At 44.6% G+C, this 18944-nt stretch overlaps 1 protein-coding gene across 1 annotated transcript in view; it reads right to left on the reverse strand.

Annotated features, from left to right (window-relative positions):
• LOC146798595 (solute carrier family 22 member 6-A-like) overlaps positions 1-14174 on the reverse strand; it is an 814343-nt gene extending 800169 nt beyond the window's left edge. Inside the window, exon 1 of the mRNA XM_085625903.1 lies at positions 13725-14174. Within this exon, the coding sequence (XP_085482029.1) occupies positions 13725-14120 (396 nt within the window). The 5' untranslated portion in view covers positions 14121-14174. The remainder of the gene's footprint in view (positions 1-13724) is intronic.
• Between the last annotated feature and the right edge of the window lie 4770 nt (positions 14175-18944).

Here is an 18944-nt window from a genome sequence, read left to right on the forward strand (position 1 = left end):
TGACTTTAAAGGTCACTACGTATTGAGAGACATGGATCGCCGGTTACAGAATGTCCCTGCACATTTATGGGCACAAGGCCCCACTGATCTAGGTTGTATGCACATTACACCATATCGAGTCACACTCAAAGCAGGAGTGGTATTGCCGCGAATTCGACAATACAAGTTACCTCCAGATGCTGTAGTGGCTTTGCTGCAAATCATTGACGAGCTCATTGCACAAGGAGTGGTTGTGGAAACCGACTCCAATGTATGTAATTCTCCTATCATTCCAATTCTTAAACGTACTGATCCAAAAGCACCCCCAGTTTATCGATTAATTATTGACCTGCGCGAATTGAATAAATGCATTGTACCACAGTATCCCGTGGTTCCAGATATCTCTTCATTATTGACAGCTATTGATTCAGAAGCAACGTTCTTTACTGTAATTGACCTCAAGAACGCCTTCTTTAGCGTCCCAATCCATCCGGAAAGCCAATATTTGTTCGGATTCTGTTTAAATGGACGAAGCTTCAAATTTGCACGCGCACCTCAAGGATTCACAGAAAGCCCCAGCATCTATAGCCAAGCACTGAAAAGACAACTTGACAGTATCCACATGCCTGTTAACACTGCCCTGCTTCAGTATGTCGATGATCTGCTGATCACCGCCCGAAGCGAGCCCGAATGTGAAAAAGCATCACTGACGGTTTTACATTTTCTGGCCGACAAGGGGCACAAGGTGTCCCCTTCGAAGCTGCAATTCTGTGTTCAGCAAGTGGTGTACCTTGGGCACTTGCTGTCCAAAGGGGGGAGACAGCTCACACCTGACCGCATCCAGTTAATTGTAAACATGTCACCACCCAAGACACAAAAGGAGGTGCGGGCCTTCATAGGCCTCACTTCGTACTGTAGACAATGGATTCCCCAATATGCATTTCTAGTAAAGCCACTCATTCAGTTGACAACCCAGGAGGCAGCGACATCGACTGTCCTCCCTTGGACTCAGGAACATACACAAGCTTTTGAAGACTTAAAGAAAGCCCTATGTCAAGCACCTGTTTTAGCGACACCATGTTACAGTAAGCCTTTTACACTTTTTGTCACAGAACGCGAAGGTACTGCCTTGTCAGTACTCACTCAGGAACAAGCAGGTTCACACAAACCGTGTGCTTACTTTTCTAGCACATTAGATCCAGTAGCCCAGGCTCTGCCTACGTGCTTGAAATCAGTCGCAGCGACAGCTTTAGCGATCAGACAAAGCGATTCCATAGTATTAGGACATCAATTGACAGTGCAAGTTCCACATTCCGTGGAAGTTCTTTTAAACCGAACACAGACCCAGCACTTGACTATAGCACGACTGACAGGTTATGAATTGACATTGTTTCAGCCACACATAGAAATCAGACGCTGTAGTACATTAAATCCTGCCACACTTTTGCCATTAAGTGGAACAGACCCATTGGCACATGATTGTATTGAAGTCATTACTATTACGACGAAACCCAGACAAGACTTGACAGACATTCCATTACCAGATCCAGACCTGACACTTTATGTGGATGGTTCATGCATGAGAACAAGTACAGGAGAGTTAGTGGCCGCTTACGCAGTCACGACAGACACCGAAGTTATTGAAACGTATTGTATTGACACCTAGTCAGCTCAAGCAGCAGAGCTCATCGCTCTGACACAAGCCTGTATTCAAGCCAAAAATAAGAGAGTTAACATATACACAGATTCACGTTATGCATTCGGAGTTGTACACGACTTCGGAGTCCTCTGGCGAGAGAGAGGTTATTTAACTTCTCATGGTGCCAACATTCAACACGGTCCCCTCATTCAAGCTCTGTTAGATGCAATACATCTGCCTACTGCGATATCTATCATGAAGTGCAAGGCCCATACAAAAGTCACCGATATCATTTCCCAGGGTAACGACCTGGCAGACCGAACAGCTAAGCAAACAGCGCAGAATCGGACTCATGCTACTGACTTGACAAAGACAATAGTTCCGACATCAACACACTGCATGACAGTTAGGGATCCCGCCCTTGATGTAATTGACATACAGACACATGCTACACCAGAGGAAATCAAGAAATGGACTGAACTAGGAGGGATCCAAACAGATCAGGGATGGATGACGAAGAGAAAATCTACATGGTTTCTCCCCGACTCCATGGTTCAAGTTATCATTAACACAATACATAGTCCAGCGCATTTAGGAGAGAAAGCTATGCTAGACAGTATTCAAAACATTTGGTTCAATAAACACTTACGAGCAGCAGCCAAACAGAAAGTGCGTACTTGCATGATTTGTTGTCAGTTCAACCCAGGTAAAGGCATTCCTGTAGAGCAAGGTGGATTTCAACCTCCCGATCACCCTTTTGAAGTCCTCCAGATGGATTATATCCAGATGGAACGTTGTCGAGGATTCAAATATGTCCTCGTAGTTGTATGCGCACTTTCCCGATGGACAGAAGCATATCCAGTCCCAGATTACACTGCTCCGACCACTGCTAAGCAGCTGGTTCGTGAATTCTTCCCACGGTATGGTTTGCCCCGTATCGTGTACTCAGATAACGGTCAGCCGTTCTCATCCGAGCTAGTGAAACACATTACACTCCTGTTAGGCTATCAGTGGAAATTCCGCTGTGTCCGGCATCCCGAGGCAGCAGGTCTCGTGGAGCGTCATAATCAGACTCTGAAAATTCGACTTTCTAAAATCTGCAGAGAGAAAGGCGTCGACTGGATAGTAGCTTTACCAGTTGCGCTCTTTTACATGAGAATGATAGCACATTCTCGAACAGGGCTATCCCCGTACGAGGTGGTCTTCGGTAGGCCACCAAATATGTGGGGGACGCCTATACCTCGTAAAATCACTGATGTTGATTGTAATATGCTGACAGATTACCTTGCTTCCTTGATGTCTGCACTACAATCTTGCCGTTCACAGGTAGCTGCAGCCTTTCCCGACAACACCGAGGTGAAGCCCCATGAAGTGGTTCCTGGCGATTATGTGTTTATAAGAAATTTCGACAGGAGGAGCCCGCTGGAGCCTCGCTGGCAAACGCTGAAATTAGTACTTCTGACCACGAGGACAGCAGTGAAGATTGAGGGTCGCAAGGGTTGGCTGCACTCGAGCCACATCAAGAAATTTCACGGACTGCCTTCTGATTTGAATTCTCAGCCCTGCCTTCCTCCACAGACTGACTCAAAACTCCCCCTGGTCGAGAAAACTGCTTCCCAGGAATATAAACTGAAACTAAGGTCTAGCAAGTCAGACAGTTTAATTGTTTAAGTCCTCTCCTAGGTGAATCGGTTAAATTAGTTTCTGACATGTATCCCCTAGACCGAAATAGAGAGAGAGATAGACAGCAACAGCTCAAGAAACGTGCATATTGTAAATCACTTCGTAGTCACTGTATAGTGACATTATTGATTATGTTTTTTCTAAATCTTCTGATTATTGCTGCAAGTATACTGTTGCACATATACTACCCTATTTTCAAGCGTGCACACTCTGCTTTCAATGTCACTGCCGAACACTCTTTTAGCGAATTACCTCCACATGAGTTGCCCTACAGACTTGCGCTGCGCAACAACACATTCATTAGTATGTTACATCACTCCCATCAGACCAACAACGCTACAAATTGTTGGATATGTGGCCGACTCCCTCCCTACCAGAAATACAAGGGAGTTCTGCCCCTCTTTCCGTATCCGTTCACACACAATGGTTCCTGTGGTGCATGGTTTAGTTTGATTAATTCTTTAGATTCAAATACCGTAGTTTACCAGGGCAACCGGGTATGGGGAAACCTGAACTTAGTTTTGCTTAAAGCCTGCTACCCTAACAAAGAGGGACTTCCCAAAAGGACAGGAACTGATCTAGAAAATGAAGTATATGGATTAGGTAACTTTACACTTAACCTCATGATTCTGAATGTTGAATCCGAAGCTGCATCAGTCTTGCCTGTTATGTCAGTATTACCAGTCAAAGGTGAATTATGTGCAAGAAAGAATGGTTCAGTACACCTGGGTCATAGTAAATGTACTACTGTGATCGAATTCAGTGATCAAGGCAAGTCTACATTTAGAGCTTCCCGTCATTCCTACTTCATTTGTGGTCATACCGCATATATACGTTTACCTCTAGATTGGGATGGTACCTGTTACATCGCATTCCTTCTGCCACCTGTTTTCCTAGCCCCTCCTGATTATCATAGAAATACCCATCTAGTACACAATAGACCTCAGAGAGATCTCCCGATTGTCGACTACACTGAAACGGCATGGGAGCAATACACAGACTTCAATAAAGGTCTCTTTCCCTACATAGGTGTTGTCTCTAATAGTAAACTGATACGCAAATTAACCAGAACCCTTGAAGCAGTAGTGAATGAAACTACTTCTGCCCTAGGCAACTTAACGGAGGAGCAGTCTACGATGCGGATTGTTGTTCTCCAAAATCGTCTTGTCCTTGACGTCATCCTGGCCGATAGGGGCGGAGCCTGTAGAGTCATCGGATCAAGCTGCTGTGTTTTCATTCCAGAAAACGCGCCATCAGTATATAAAGCCATAACTCGTCTTCATAAGATTGCAAGTCAGATACACCAGACTCCAGGCCCCTGGACTTGGTCCGGTTGGTTCTGGAGTGTGTTGTCAGCCTGGGGATGGAAAGTCCTATCCTTCCTAGGTATTGCCCTTCTCATAGTATTCAGTTGCTGCCTGTGTCTACAATGTGGGCCAGCGATTTGCGGCCTGTGTGCCACATCATGTATTCTACACTCAAGTTCTCATTCAAAATCCCGTAAGAAGAAAGAAGAGCAAATGATGTTACGTGAACAGATTGATGGATTCATGAGGATCGATATATCATGAAGGGTCCGTAGGGGACAAGGAGGGAATGAGGAAATATGAATTTTTATGATCAATTGTGTCCCCTATCTTAGACCCCAATGGCTCCATGTACGTGCTACAAGTACATGTATGTTCCCTCCACTTCCAGCTATGAAGACGTAAATACATTTGCGTCCAACGTTAACATGTCCTCTTTCAGATCCACCATGAATGGGTCGAATATTCCGTTCCTAAGTATGCCTTGCCATCGTCTTTATATGGTGCACCTTTCACGTTTTTCAGCTATGGCGAGATAGGCCCTGAATTCTGCCATCGAGCCTTTTCCTGCCTTCTGCCGCTGAATGCTCCAGCCTGGACCTGCATCTGTATCCATGACCTTTGTCTTACTCCCTGCGCGGCTAACGGTGCCTGGCTTAGCCTGTTGCCTGCCAAGACTGTATTTTGCCTTCAAGTTATCTGCTCCGCTCCTCGAAAAATACATTCCTGTCTAGTAGTTTAGGTAAACATCCTTCCAGCTGCAGAGCAAAGGGCCCGGCCTCACTGTCCCCGTGCAAGTAATTCATAGCTCCTGTTACCATGGTAGGCCCATGCCCCCTCGCATCTCATGTAGACACGAAGACGCTTATACACGCACTAGCAGTCAGTATAGAATAGGCTCTGCCCGAGAGACCTTTCCTTCCAGATAATACAGTTCCTTAAACACAAGATATTAGATACGATTTGGGATTAGGTTGTTCTGACATCCCAGACTTCTGTCTCCTCATGTAGGGCTAAATGTCAAGTCCCCTTCACCCTCCAGTTACACGTCAATCATACGTCATGCTGCTGCACGCGCATCTCTGCCATGTATTTCTGCTGACATTGCAGGATTCTCTTATGGATCCACCCACCTGTGACATCCTCATAATGACGTTTCTAGTACACGCCCTTATGCACGCCTATTGTAACGCCTTTTTCATTACGTATGTGTATTCTTATCTCTCCTCTCAGCTGTTACGCCTTCTGCATCTGCCTTTACTGTAATGCATTGACTATATATATGATAACCTGTCAATAAAGTATGCTCGATCCCTTCCCGAACCTTCGTGGTGACGGAATCCGATTGCCTGGTTCGAACCAATTCCTTTGTAAGGAATAAAACCCCTTTTAAAACCTCTAATATCACGGATTCTGCCTCTTATTTATTCTGAGTTATCCTTATTGAACTTTACCGCATAAATTAAGTACAGGTAATTTAAATTTACCACAGAAGACCTGTAGTATTTGTGAGTTTTAAAGATGATCGAAGTTACTTAGTGTAAACCAACTGGGGATCATTGTCTAGGGCCCTTCACAGCGCATTATTAATTGAATTTTGCCGGTTGGACCATATTTTGTACCATGTTTTTATCGTTATGTATCTTCTTTGTACGTGCTGCTGCTGCAACCCAAGTTCCAACCTCACATGCGCAGGTGAGCAGTTGCGAGGTAAAGAGAATACTATCTTGTAGGCCCTTGTTTGTAAAGCATCCAAGGTTGCCACGTCTTTCCCATACTGGATGCCCCTTGCAAATGCCACTGTGTGCAGGAGTTTTGCTTCGATGACTGCTAACAGCGGGATAAATGATGGATTTTTAGGTTTCTTGCCATTGAGCAGAAGGGAATTATTAGCTTGTTTCCTTTTTTTGTTTGGGTCTCATTATGTTTTCAAAAAGTGAATCGGTTATCCATAAGCACTCCCAAATACTTGTATCTGCCGACCACATCCAATTCTGTATTGCTGCTTTTAAATAGCAGATGCTTTAGAGGACGGCAACTTATAATCATGACTTTTGTTTTTCTAGTATTGATTTCCATCAAGTTTCTCTTGGTCAATTGCACCAGTTTATTGATCGCCCTTTGGAGACCTGTTCATGTGTGACTTAATAGCTCTATGTCATCAGCATAAGATAGATGGGTGACAGGCAAAATGCCTAGGCGTGGTGGATGTGATTTCACCTCATCTAACTTTGGGGGGAGGTCGACCATGAAAAGAAGGAACAGGTGTGGGGCCAGGACACACCCTTGTTTTAATCCGGCGTTTGTATAGATCTTCCTAGTGAGCCTCTTGCCGTTAGACATTTTGACTTGCATCCAAGTATTTGTATATAATTGTAATATGGCTCTAAGTATTGTTTCCGGGAAACCCCACTTCCTCAATTTATGCCATAGTAGGCCTCTGTTTACTTGATCAAATGCCACTTCAAAGTCTATGAAACATAGGTATAAGTTCTTTTGTTGCTGTAGGCTCTTATCTGCCATTAACCCTAGGGCAAGAAGATTAGTGGTGGTAGCAACGCCTTTGCGGAATCCCGACTGGTTGAAAGGGATTTTGTTATTGGTCTCTGACCAGTCTAGCAAATCCGAAAGCATCAGCGATGCGTAGTATTTTGCTTCTGAGTCAAGTAAGGCGATCATTTGGTAGCTGTCTGGATCGTCTTGGTCCCCTCCTTTGTATACTGGGTTAATTATTGACCCTCTCCAACTCTCCAGCAGGCTATTTGTATTACCCGCGTTGTGGTAAAGGTGAGACAACAGGACGTCCCAAAAGTTAGGGTCCTGTTTGTAGAGCACTTGCGGTATCCAATTTGGGCCTGGTGCTCTGTCTCGTCTGCCCGCTTGAATAAACTTAGCTATTTTTTCTGGTGTATAATGGGATAGTTGTGGGTCTACTGCCATTGTGCAGTTTTGAGTGATTCCAAGTGCTTTAGGTTTCCTGACTGTTGTTTGTGGGGGATTGAACTGGTGTATTTGACTTGCTACTTCAACTTATGTAATAGTTATGATCAGATTTGTTGACATTGGTTGAATCAGTGAATTATGGGCTTTGGCGAGGGAGTTGTTTTTCCACTGATTCAACCCTTTTGTCAGGAGTTATATAAAAGGTGGAAGTTAAATGCGTTTTCCAGCTGACTCAGTTACACAAGCATTGTTTGTTACCTTTTTCGGTCTCGTGACGTGGATTAACAGTTCCCAGAAGACTCTTGTGTTTGATTTTTTAGCATTGAATAGAAGCTTTGACCATAAGTTATCTATTTTTTGTTTTTGTTTCCCCAGATTTGTTTTTATATTGCCTCTTTGGCTTTTTTACTTGATCCCATGTGGCTTCAGGCACTGTAGTGCCCCTTGTTTATCTGATTTTTCTTCTTAGTTCTGTTCTTAGGTTTATTGCTGTTTTGCTCAGATGTTTGTACTGGTCGCCTCCGATGGGTCTAGGATGGTTTATTTGCGGGGATTCCTTCAATAGAGTTGTTAGGAATATGGTCCAGGTTTCCACCAATGAGCCTTCCTGTGCGTCCTGTGTTGCGATCAGTTCCTTTGCCCTAAAGGTGGTTTTGGGAGTAAGTTGCTTGTCCATCTTAGATGTTTTCGATTGTGTTGTTACTGGTCCTAGTTCTGATGACACTATCATCTGTCTTGAGAAAGAGGTTGTCAGCTCAAGATGTTGACATGAGTGGTTACTTTCAGTGGTGTATTGATTGAAAATTCCTTTGTTTGAGCAAGTAGTGGCAGAGTAAGGATTGTATAATCTATGACGGAATGGGCCTTAGGGCCGTGATAAGTACAGGTTGGGGGTTTGTCTTGTTGAGATCTTCCATTCAATACTCGCAACCCTAGATGTTCTAAGTCTACCACTAGTTTCAGATCATTCGCATTGTGCCGTTTAAGTGTGGGACGATCTTGGGGTTGAACTGCCCATATTACATTTGCTGCTATTATGTTGCCATCTTCATCTGGTGTGTATATTAAATTCAAGTTAAAATCACCGGTTACTATTATGTCCCATGCTGGATGCTCAAACCTTATTTCGGCTATTGCAGCAATCTGATTGTTGAATAGCATTTTTTTGATCTCTCGCTTCGAATGAGCATACATGTTAAAAAGAATGATCGTGCGTTTCACTTTCTTGTATCCCAGGTCCATTTTTATTATTTGCATGTTAGTTGTGATGGCAGACATTTGGGTGGAAACAATGTTTAATGCTGTGGAGATATAGGCGGCTAGTATGCCCTTTGGTCTGCCATATTGCTGAGGTCTTATGGCTTTCACAAAGTGGAGAATGTACCCTGCAACCTGAACTGGGGAGGTCAACCATGTTTCTTGAAGGACTATTATTTCGTAATTCTTCCAGTGATCTGGAGGTGAGTTATCCCGCAGTTCTTGTTTTGCGCATGCTATATTCCATGACAGAAGACTTAATGACAGGTACTGTAATGCTGTTTTTTTTCTTATATGTCATATGTGTCTTGGGTACCCCTTGGTCCCGCTGGTTTCTTGGTGATTTCTCCCTTGTGTCTTTTGCTTTGGCCCATTCATGCCTTGTTTACCTTTTGCACTTTGTAAAACTGAGTAAACTCCGATAACGCCGGGGCCGTCAGGCTTTATCTTTTGTGGGTGTAGCAGTGGCGAGGGGTAACTTGTTTTATAGGAACTGAAAATGTAATACCCCATGCTTCAAACTGCGATGTAGCATTTAACTTTAGTGAGGCGATCTCTGCTATCCTCCAGGTTGAGAGAGTTGTTTCACTTTATTTATTAACTCCTTGACTGATAAACTCAATTTCTCACCATGCCACCTCAGATAGCACTCAGTCATATGCAAATCAGTCTTGACCCAGCTCCTCATGGGAACAGTCCAGTCCTAACTGCCAGGCCAGGTTCTCCCTAGTTATGGGCTCATCAGCCGGGTACAGCTTGATTCCTGCCACACAGTGAGCATTGAACCCACGCCTTGGCTTACTCATGCCACTTATGGCGGTACATGAGAAACACCAAAGGTGATGGGTGAAATGCTTGCAAATTACGATTAACCTCTTCAGTGCCCATGACGAGATAGTCTCGTCATGGAGCACGGTCGCGCTGTGCCCATGACGAGACTATCTCGTCATGAACCCCACCCACTAATGTAACGCCCGGCACAGGAGGGGGAAAGGGCGTGGCACAGAAGGGGTTAAAGTTGACTAACAACAATGCACAGTTTTCAGGGCTATTAAACTACAAAACATTATGTATACAAGAGCCTCCGAAAATAAACATTATTGGTTATTTGATGATAACAGGAAATTGTGAAGGCACAAGCGAGGATATTGGATATTGTGGAGCACAGTGTAAAGTTATTTAAAGCTTTTTAATGTTAGGTATGGTGAAGCCAACCTATTGCTTTCTGTACAGAGACAGTGAGCTTCACATCAGCCCACTTTAACCATTGTGGTCGTCTGGGTCTGCCCCTTCAGCCACTTGAATTATTCATTGTCGATCACTCCAATCACTTCTTAAATCAGATCAGAGATGTATTTTAGCCCCACCATCATGCCATTGGATGTGTGGGTGTATCATTGCACTTCTTTTGAAGTGCTCCTATTGTATCACATGAGTTGACATCTATCATCACATCAGGGATACAGCGACCATCAATGCAGCAAGTGTATTGGCAAGAGGAGCTGACTTGTCTCAGGGGTCTTTGCACTCTATTTATTGTTGCCTTTTAATGGTCGGTCAGTCAGTGGGTGAGGGCATTTTATATGCAACCATTAGCACCTATGGCAACCCTGCTAAACTGCTGCCTTCTTTAATTCCTTAAAATCGTGCCCATTTTAAATCCACATAGTTTAGAATGCATAGTTGTTACACATTTCTCAAAATAAAATCATCTGAGAAGAGTAATATTGTAATAAAAAAGGCAAAGGAACATACATTGTGTGCTTTTAATATCTCACTCTTATTGCAGTCTTTTTAAAAAAATGATAAGGCCATGACATCCCCACTCTAGAACCTTCCCTTTATATTATCATCTTTGGGGAAATGTCACCCAAAACAAATACTCCTGGATACAGGCCTAGACACAATAGTGCAGAACCTGTCCATATTTACTTGTTTGAGGGAAGGAAGATGTTTTGTGTCTGGGTCCCAGATAAAGAACTATCATGCCTTGGAGTTAATAGCAAGTGAGACACAAAAACATGTTGCCTGATCTATGAGTCACTTCTGATGTAATCAGACTGACTTTCTTTTCTGATGATTGTGTTTCAGGAAAATGCAGACAGTAAAGAAGGAGTGGGGAAGCCCTCTGTTTAAATAGACTGCCCACACACCTATAAAATGCATTTCAAGTTTAATTGCTCTTAGCGGGTGATAAATGTTAGCAAGTGACCAGAGTGGGCTGGGGTTCAGGTTTCAGAAAGGGCTTTGCTGCCAATGCAAACTGTCATCTCACTTAGGGGAGCACTGTCTGGACCCACCATGGTGCTGCACAAGATTAACTTAGGGCCCAATGGGCCTGTACCGGCAGCCCCTGACCCATGCTCTCTGGTTTAACTGGGTGTGCACCACTGGGTATTAGCCAGAGCAGTCGAACCATGGTGATACCCCTATGCTCGGGTTAACTCTTAATGACCCCCTCTGATGTTTATGGCTATTTCAAAGATGGAAGGAGGCTGTTTCATGATTGAGGATAAACTGAAGAAAACATTTGCCTTGATGGATTTTCCTATTAAAAGGCAGCAGTGCAGCATGGGTAGACCTCAGGCCTTGATTTGGCTTATAACATCTAACAAAGTTGAGCAAAGGTTGAGGTCATCTACATGTAATTGTAATTGTAATTACATTTATATGGCACTTACTGCCCATGATGAGGTGTTGAAGTGCTTTTTGGCAATTAGCACTTTACTCCTGAACCCAAAAAGGGTTACCGGTGAATTAGTGACGGGAAATATGAAAATAATTTGAGCAGTGGACATGTGAGCCTGTTAGTTGGATTGAAAAGGATAGTGGAGGGATAGAAGAGGGAAGGGTCTGGAAAGTTTGTTTGGAGATCATAAGAGTAGGAGGAGATTTGGGATGAGTAAAGGAGAGATGGAGGGGAGAGAGTCTCTAGAAGTGGATTTGTGAGAAAGATGAGGTATTGGATGAGTCTAGGAGGTAGACATGAAGGAAAGGTTTAGAAAGGCTTGTTTGGGAGACTTGAACAGTAAAGGAGGTTTGAGATAATGCTAGGAGGGGTAGAGGAAGGAAGAGTCTAGAAAGGGTTATTGTGAGGATCATAGTATTAGGCTGAAGTTTAGGATGAGTCAAGGAGGGGGGATAGGGGATATATTAAGAGAGGTATAGGGTAAGAAATTGGGCAGTGCATTGAAGAGAGTGGTTGAATGAGGTTTGGGATGAGTCAGAGAGTAGCAGTAGAGAATATATTGCGAGAGGTATAGGGTGAGATATAGGGTAGTGCATTGGAGATGCTGACTTAGGAGTAAAGTAATAAATATAAAGATACATAAGTATATGGAAGGTATATATGCATTATAAACTCAGACTTCGAAGTGTTGCTGTACTTTAAGCTAATTTATTTGTTTTTATAATTTGTTTTTAATTTGTATTGTTTCTTTTTCATAATTCAATAGTGAAGCAACTGTAGATTGTTATGATAATGATTTACTTATTTAAGCAGTGACCTAGATACGTTAAACATACAATTATATAACCATAAGTAATATGCACCTAACGAATATCTTTATATTTATAAACATAATTATCACACACATTTATACAAAGGTATACACATCTAGATACATACATATAATCCAAATAAATGCTTATTTACACAGGGATATGCTGACCTCATGCAGAGCCAATGAAATGCGCACAGCATGGGACTGACATGACGAATTGACTGATACTTATAACTGCTCTGGTGCAGCCATTTTAATTTTATAAAACGTTCCCATTAGAAGTGATGGGGGGGCCAATAAACAGACTGCTACAATAGAATGTTGGTGACCTAAAGAAGGCCCATACTATTCCCACTCTTGCATCAACTTCCAGTAAAGGTTCGATTTTCCTCAGCTGGTGAAAATAGTACCAATAGTTCTTGGGTATATGTATGTATATGGTATTTATGTGGCACAAACCTCATCACGAGGCAGCCGATCTCTTGCTTTCTACAAAAGGTTTCCATGCTGCTCTGGGTGGTGAAGATGTTGATAAAACATAGGCCCAGCGTTTCATTTTAATTACCAGAAGAAAGAGCACCAACCAAAGAATGTGGGTGGGTGCGGGTGAGAGGGTTTTTCAATCAATCAATCAAGAAAGCTTTATTCGATTTTGAGGTTTAAAATCATAAAAGCGTACATCAAAATATTCATACATATATATACAGATAAGAAGGTTTAAAAAAGGGTTGTTTATGCATAATCAAAGTCAATCGGTATAGTCCCCTGTTAATGACAAAGTTTATCGAATTACAAAGGTTTTTATAAGAAGGAGAGGAAAGAATGTGTTTTGCTCTGCCAGGATGTACTTTTTCTGGGTGTGAGGGATGCTTGCACTGTCACGTATGTGCTAACCCTGTTTGTGGTGAGAGAATGCTTGTGTTGCTGCAGGTCATACTGTGCCTGCTGTATTGGTGAATGAAGCTTGCACTGCTGCTACCTGCAACGTGCCTTTAAATTTAAGGAGAAAAGATTGCACTGCCGATTACCCTAACTGTTGTGTGCCTATAATTAGTGTGTTTAAGGGGTGCTTGCACTGCTGTCCGTATGTGAATTGTGGGTTTGTGTTTGTGCATATATGTGTGTGAATTTGTGTGCAAAAGATTGCCGTCTGAAACGTATGAGGTATCTGTTCTTTGTGTGGGGAAACCTTGCACTGTTGTTGCACATTCAGTAACTTTTCTGCATATGTGTGTAGTGTTGTATGCATTGGTGTGCATATGATGGAGACATGGAAGTTTGCATTAACTCTGCAATCTGTGATGCACCTACCTTTGTGCTACGGATGCCCACACAATATGTGTTGTATGTTTGAGGGAAGCTGCACTGTCATTCAAGGTGTTCATGTGTTTTGTAGGTGAAAAGCCCCCATACCTCAGTGACGATAGTCGACGAGAACACGCTTGTGTCGTAGGTCCAGCCATCGGTGCAGGGCTGCTTGTCCATCGTAGTCATGTTTTCAACTGTGGCATTCTGAGTCAGGAGCCACCACTGAGGTTCTGTGAACTGCAGGCACTTCTCTGGTTTCTGATCCCGGTCCAGCGGGATAAACACCTTCAAGGTATCTCTGTCCATCAGGCTCTCATTGGTACCCCATGAGGCGTTCTCCTGGGCTTTAATGTGGCAGTGATGGGAAGGAATGCCAGCGGAGAAGATCTGGAGAAGATAGTGACTGGGTAGGAAAAGGTATGCAGAGGACAGGAGGGGGATCACAATTAACTGAAAACGCCCAAAACCCCCCACTAGATCTAAGATAGTTGCAAATGTCATGGTGACTTCTTAAAAAAGTACTGCTCCGATCTCAAAAACTAAAAAGGTTTCCCCACGTTCTCAGGATTCTATGTACACCCAGATTAACCAATGGATGTGCAAAATGTCTCTCCTGATCGACTGTCAAAATGTTCTATGGGCCTTCACAGCTGCCGTTGAACAGCGGGATGGCAGCGCCTTTCGACGTGCGCCACAGAAGGTAACTTCCTTGAATCCTGAAATGGATGATGGATAGCCGCAGTCTCAGTCGCAGCTCTCGCTCTATTTCTGCCGTCGTCATGGCACGTGTTGGTGCGGTGGATTTCTCTTCAATGAATGGCTTCCATTATTCTCTCCCTCTCTCGGCCTGGTCTAGGTGCCCAATATCTTACTGTTTGCTTCCGTAAATGGCCAAACTCTTTCTTCCTGTGTATCCTCCCAACCCCTTTGTTTGAAGGCACGTGCATGGGGGCTGAAAGGCCGTTTCCTGGTTAAACGACCTGCCACCTGCCCGGAGGGGACTCGGGGTGGGAGGATGTAAGAACTAACTCGGATAGGAGCCATGCTTTCTTGTCTGATGCAGGTATGACGTAGACGAATCCAGGAGATATAAAGGAGCCCTTGGTTCTCCGCACGTTGCTTGCGCTACTGACTGCTGGGAGGGTTGGATTGGGGCCACAATTTGGCTGGGCAGCCAAAAAATAGTGGCCCACTTTCACAGATCGCAACACACTGCTAGTTCAGGATCATGGAGCTAAATGATGGCTAACATTTGCAGTAATGAAAGTATTTGAAAGCTTATAGGGTCTTTAAATGGGTCATTAACATTCCAGTGGAATAATATACTTTGGAAGTACATATTTATCAAAAATACCAAGAACTCACTTTTAATTGCTTTTTTATTCATTCATTTGCTGTGGATGTTTTGATTAATGTTCGCTGTGAAACAAGGCATAGGCCCAGACTGCCCTTTATTCTCACCTTTGGCTGTTTTGATATTCATTTTATTTCCTTCAGTACTTAAGAGAGGCCATCCAATGCTTAGAGACTGGTGAAAATTGCATCTGTTTTTGTCTTTTTGTTGCTGCTAGCATGGTGTGTACTTTCTGAGAAAGGGAATGGTGCTAGGGTGTAAATGCAAAATAAAAAAAATAGTGTCTCTTTCTTTACATGCAATGTTATATAGCTCAATCCCGGCCCAGAGGCAGTGGAGTGCTTTACATCCTCCAGCAACAGAATCAAATTCAGCCACATCACAGAACTCACCTGGACCAACCACGGCATCATTTTACCATCATCGACACTCAGCACACCACCACCAAGCATCACAGCTCCTCCCACTGCAGCTGGAGTAAGGTAACAGACACACAGTGGACACAGGCCCTCAGCACAATCCAACCCAAAGCTTCAGCAGACCTTCACTAGGCCGGTCAGAACTTCCATCCACTCTGCGGCATCCACCGAACCCTGTCCGCTCCATCTCTTCAACCTCGGAACCAACCCTATCAGCATAGAACTCACCAGCATCATCAACCGGACCGCTGGTACATCCCAGAGCTCAGAACCACCAAGTGCAACTGCTACTGACTTGAGAAATGATGGCACACAAGAAGTAACCCCTCTGACAGAGCCTCTACCAAACATCCCTAAGCAACTACCACCTGTGCATTAAGGAAGCCAAAAAAGCATCCATCACAGCCTACATCAATACTGTGGCCAACCACACGAAGGAACTCTCTAAAATAGTCAAGGAAATTCCCAATCCGACAGCAAAAGAGAACACCATCCACCCCTCCGAAGATCTCAACCACACCCTAAGGGACTACTTCCACAGGAAGATTGCCACCATCTACAACAACTTTGACCCCCAACCCACTGCTCTCATCCTCAACAACCTCAATCAACCAGCACACACTGGTCACCTCAAATCACTCAGGCCACCATGTCCATCATGTCTTCCATCCATTCTGGGGTGTCCACTGCCCCCTGCCCCCTCCATCTCTTCAACCTCAGAATCAACCCTATCAGCACAGAACTCACCAGCATCATCAACACCTCTACCTCCACAGCAGCCTTCCCGGACAGATGAAAACACACAGTGGTCAAATCCCTCCTAAAGAAACCCTCAGCTGACCCTAGTGGTCGAAAAAATTATTGACCGATTACCCTGCTCCCCTAGCAGGACAAGGTACTCAAGAAAGCCATCAACCAGCAGCTCACTGAGTATCTGAAGCGAAACCTTCTATTTAACACCTCACAATCAAGATTCCGTGCCAACCACAGCACTGAGACTGTGCTTATTGCCACCACAGATGACATTATAACTCTCCTCGACCGTGGATAAACTGTGGCACTGATCCTCCTCGACCTCTCTGCTGCTTTTGATTCCATCTCCCACCACATCCTCATCAACAGACTCTACAATATGGACATACAGCAAAGCGCCCTCAAGTGGATCGCCTCTTTCCTTACAGGACCTACACAGCGCATCCTACTGACTACCTTCACCTCCGAACCCAAGGACATCAAATGTGGCATACTCCTAGGATCATGCCTCAGCCCCACCCTGTTCAACACCTACATGATCCCCCTCTCAGGCGTCATCAGATCCTACGGTATCAACATAATCACCTATGCAGACGACACTCAGCTTATCATCTCACTCACCAAGGACCCCTCCAGTGCCAAAATTGGCTTCTGTAACGCCATGACCAACGTAGCCAACTAGATGAGAGAAACTGCCTCAAACTCCTTTCTGACAAGACAGAAGTGCTAATCTTTGGGAAGAACACTTCTGTCTGGGACTACAGCTGGTGAGCAACAGAACTCAGATCTACACCCACACCAACAGACCATGCACGCAACCTAGACATCATACTCCACAGTTAACTGACCATGAAACAACATATCAACTCTGTTACTTCCTCCTACTTCCACTCCCTTTGCCTGCTCTGCAGAATCTCCAGATGGATCCCTGTCAACACCAGAAAGACTATCACTCAGGTTCTCATCACCAGCTGCCTCGACTACTGCACCACTCTCTATGCCAGCATCTCCACCCAGGCCCTTAGAAGACTCCAGACCATACAGAACGATGGAGCCTGACTCATCCTGGACCTCTCCAAATGGACCCACAACACCACCACCTTATAAACCTCCACTGGCTCCCCATGGAGAAGAGATGCCAGTTCAAGATCTTCACATACACCTACAAAGTTTTACATGATCAAGGACCGTCCTACATCAACCATTACCGGACTTCCGTCTACCCACAAGACATCTGTGCTCCTCTTCACTTGCCTGCATCCACACCTCCCGTATCTGTTGCAGCCACTCCTTCTCCTACATCGCCTCCATTAACTCAATCAAAGACTTAAACAATCAGGGTCTTATATAGCGTGGCTACTCACCCATGAGGGTCTCAAGGTGGCGGGGGAGGGGGGCTGCTGGTCGCACTGGGTGGAAGAGCATTTGAAGGGCCAGGTCTTGAGATCAATCCTGAATTGGGGCAGTGACGCAGATTGCCTGAGGTGGAGGGGCAGGGTGTTCCAGGTCTTGGTGGCGAGGTAGGAGAATGACCTTCCTCCTGTTCTGGCTTGTGGATCCCGGGGACAGTGGCAAAGATGAGTTGGGAGGATCGGAGTTGTCTTGTGAGTACATGGAATGCGAGCTGGTGGTTCAGGTATGCTAGTCCTTTGTCGTGTAGACCTTCGTAGAACTGGAAAGACCTACCCCATCACCTTTAAACATCACCCTCCCTGGAGGACTTACGAAAGAAACTCAAGACCTGGCTTTTTGACTGAGGCAATGCCACCTCAGCACCCAGATTCTCCTAGGCGTGAAAGTGCTGCACTATACAAATGCTGATTGATTGATTGATTGACATGAGCAGCAGATACAATTACAGAGGATCATTTTAAGTTTTTTAGGTTCATGAAGATTAAGTGATTTGTACAGAATCACAGGATGTTGAGCTGAGCTGCGTCTTGAACCTGGTTTCCCAGTTTCAAAGGCCACACCTGTGCCTGTTGACTGCATTCATTGATATCCGGCAGAAAAAGGAGAAGAGCAGAGAGAGATTTATCTCTGTCTGTTGTATGGAGTGGAGGGGTACAAAAATAATTTAGGAGCTCCCTCACTGGCCCTCACGAAACCCCCCCTCCACCTCACCTCAGTCCTCTCCCTTTCTGCAGTCCCCTGCAAAGCAAGTGCTAATGGCTTCCCATCTGCAGTTCCTTGTAGCCTGTGTCTCACCTGGAGGGAGCTAGAGGGCAGGTACACCTCGTGCTGTTAGAGATGCAAGCCCATTGCCATTCTGCCTCTGACATAGCCCACTGGCCTGACTTCATGTGCATGGGGTCAGGCTCAGTATATGTTTGTTGAGGCTATAACAACAGCCTTTTATGTTGTGCACTAGGGGCGGAGTGCTTGGTATACAAAACAAATGCGGCCCACCAACACACCTTAGCCAGAGGCCCATCGGCCGATGGCTAATTTCCCACCTTGCCAATTCGAGGCTAAATGCTGGTGAAAAGCTATCATCTGTGAAACTGGTGTAGTGGCACCAAGGCACAGTTGTGTCAAGAGGCTACATTTTGCAGCGAAACTGTGGTCTCAGGACAGTTTCGCTTAGTGCATGAGGAACCCAGCACAATTACTGTGCCATTGGCTGGTGGCCCTTTCAGTGTCAGTTGTTCAGTAATGATTGTGGAATATGTCCCCTGGCGACACCTTGTGCAGCTGAAGACATCCAGATGTGTGTTTTTCAAAAATGCCACACTAGTTACCAGGGCTCAATTCCTAAAGATTTTGCATTTGCAAAGTCAGGTGAATGGTTTTAGAGAA

This window comes from Triturus cristatus, chromosome 9, assembly GCF_964204655.1.
Source record: "Triturus cristatus chromosome 9, aTriCri1.1, whole genome shotgun sequence".
In the NCBI taxonomy this organism is placed as follows: Eukaryota; Metazoa; Chordata; class Amphibia; order Caudata; family Salamandridae; genus Triturus; species Triturus cristatus.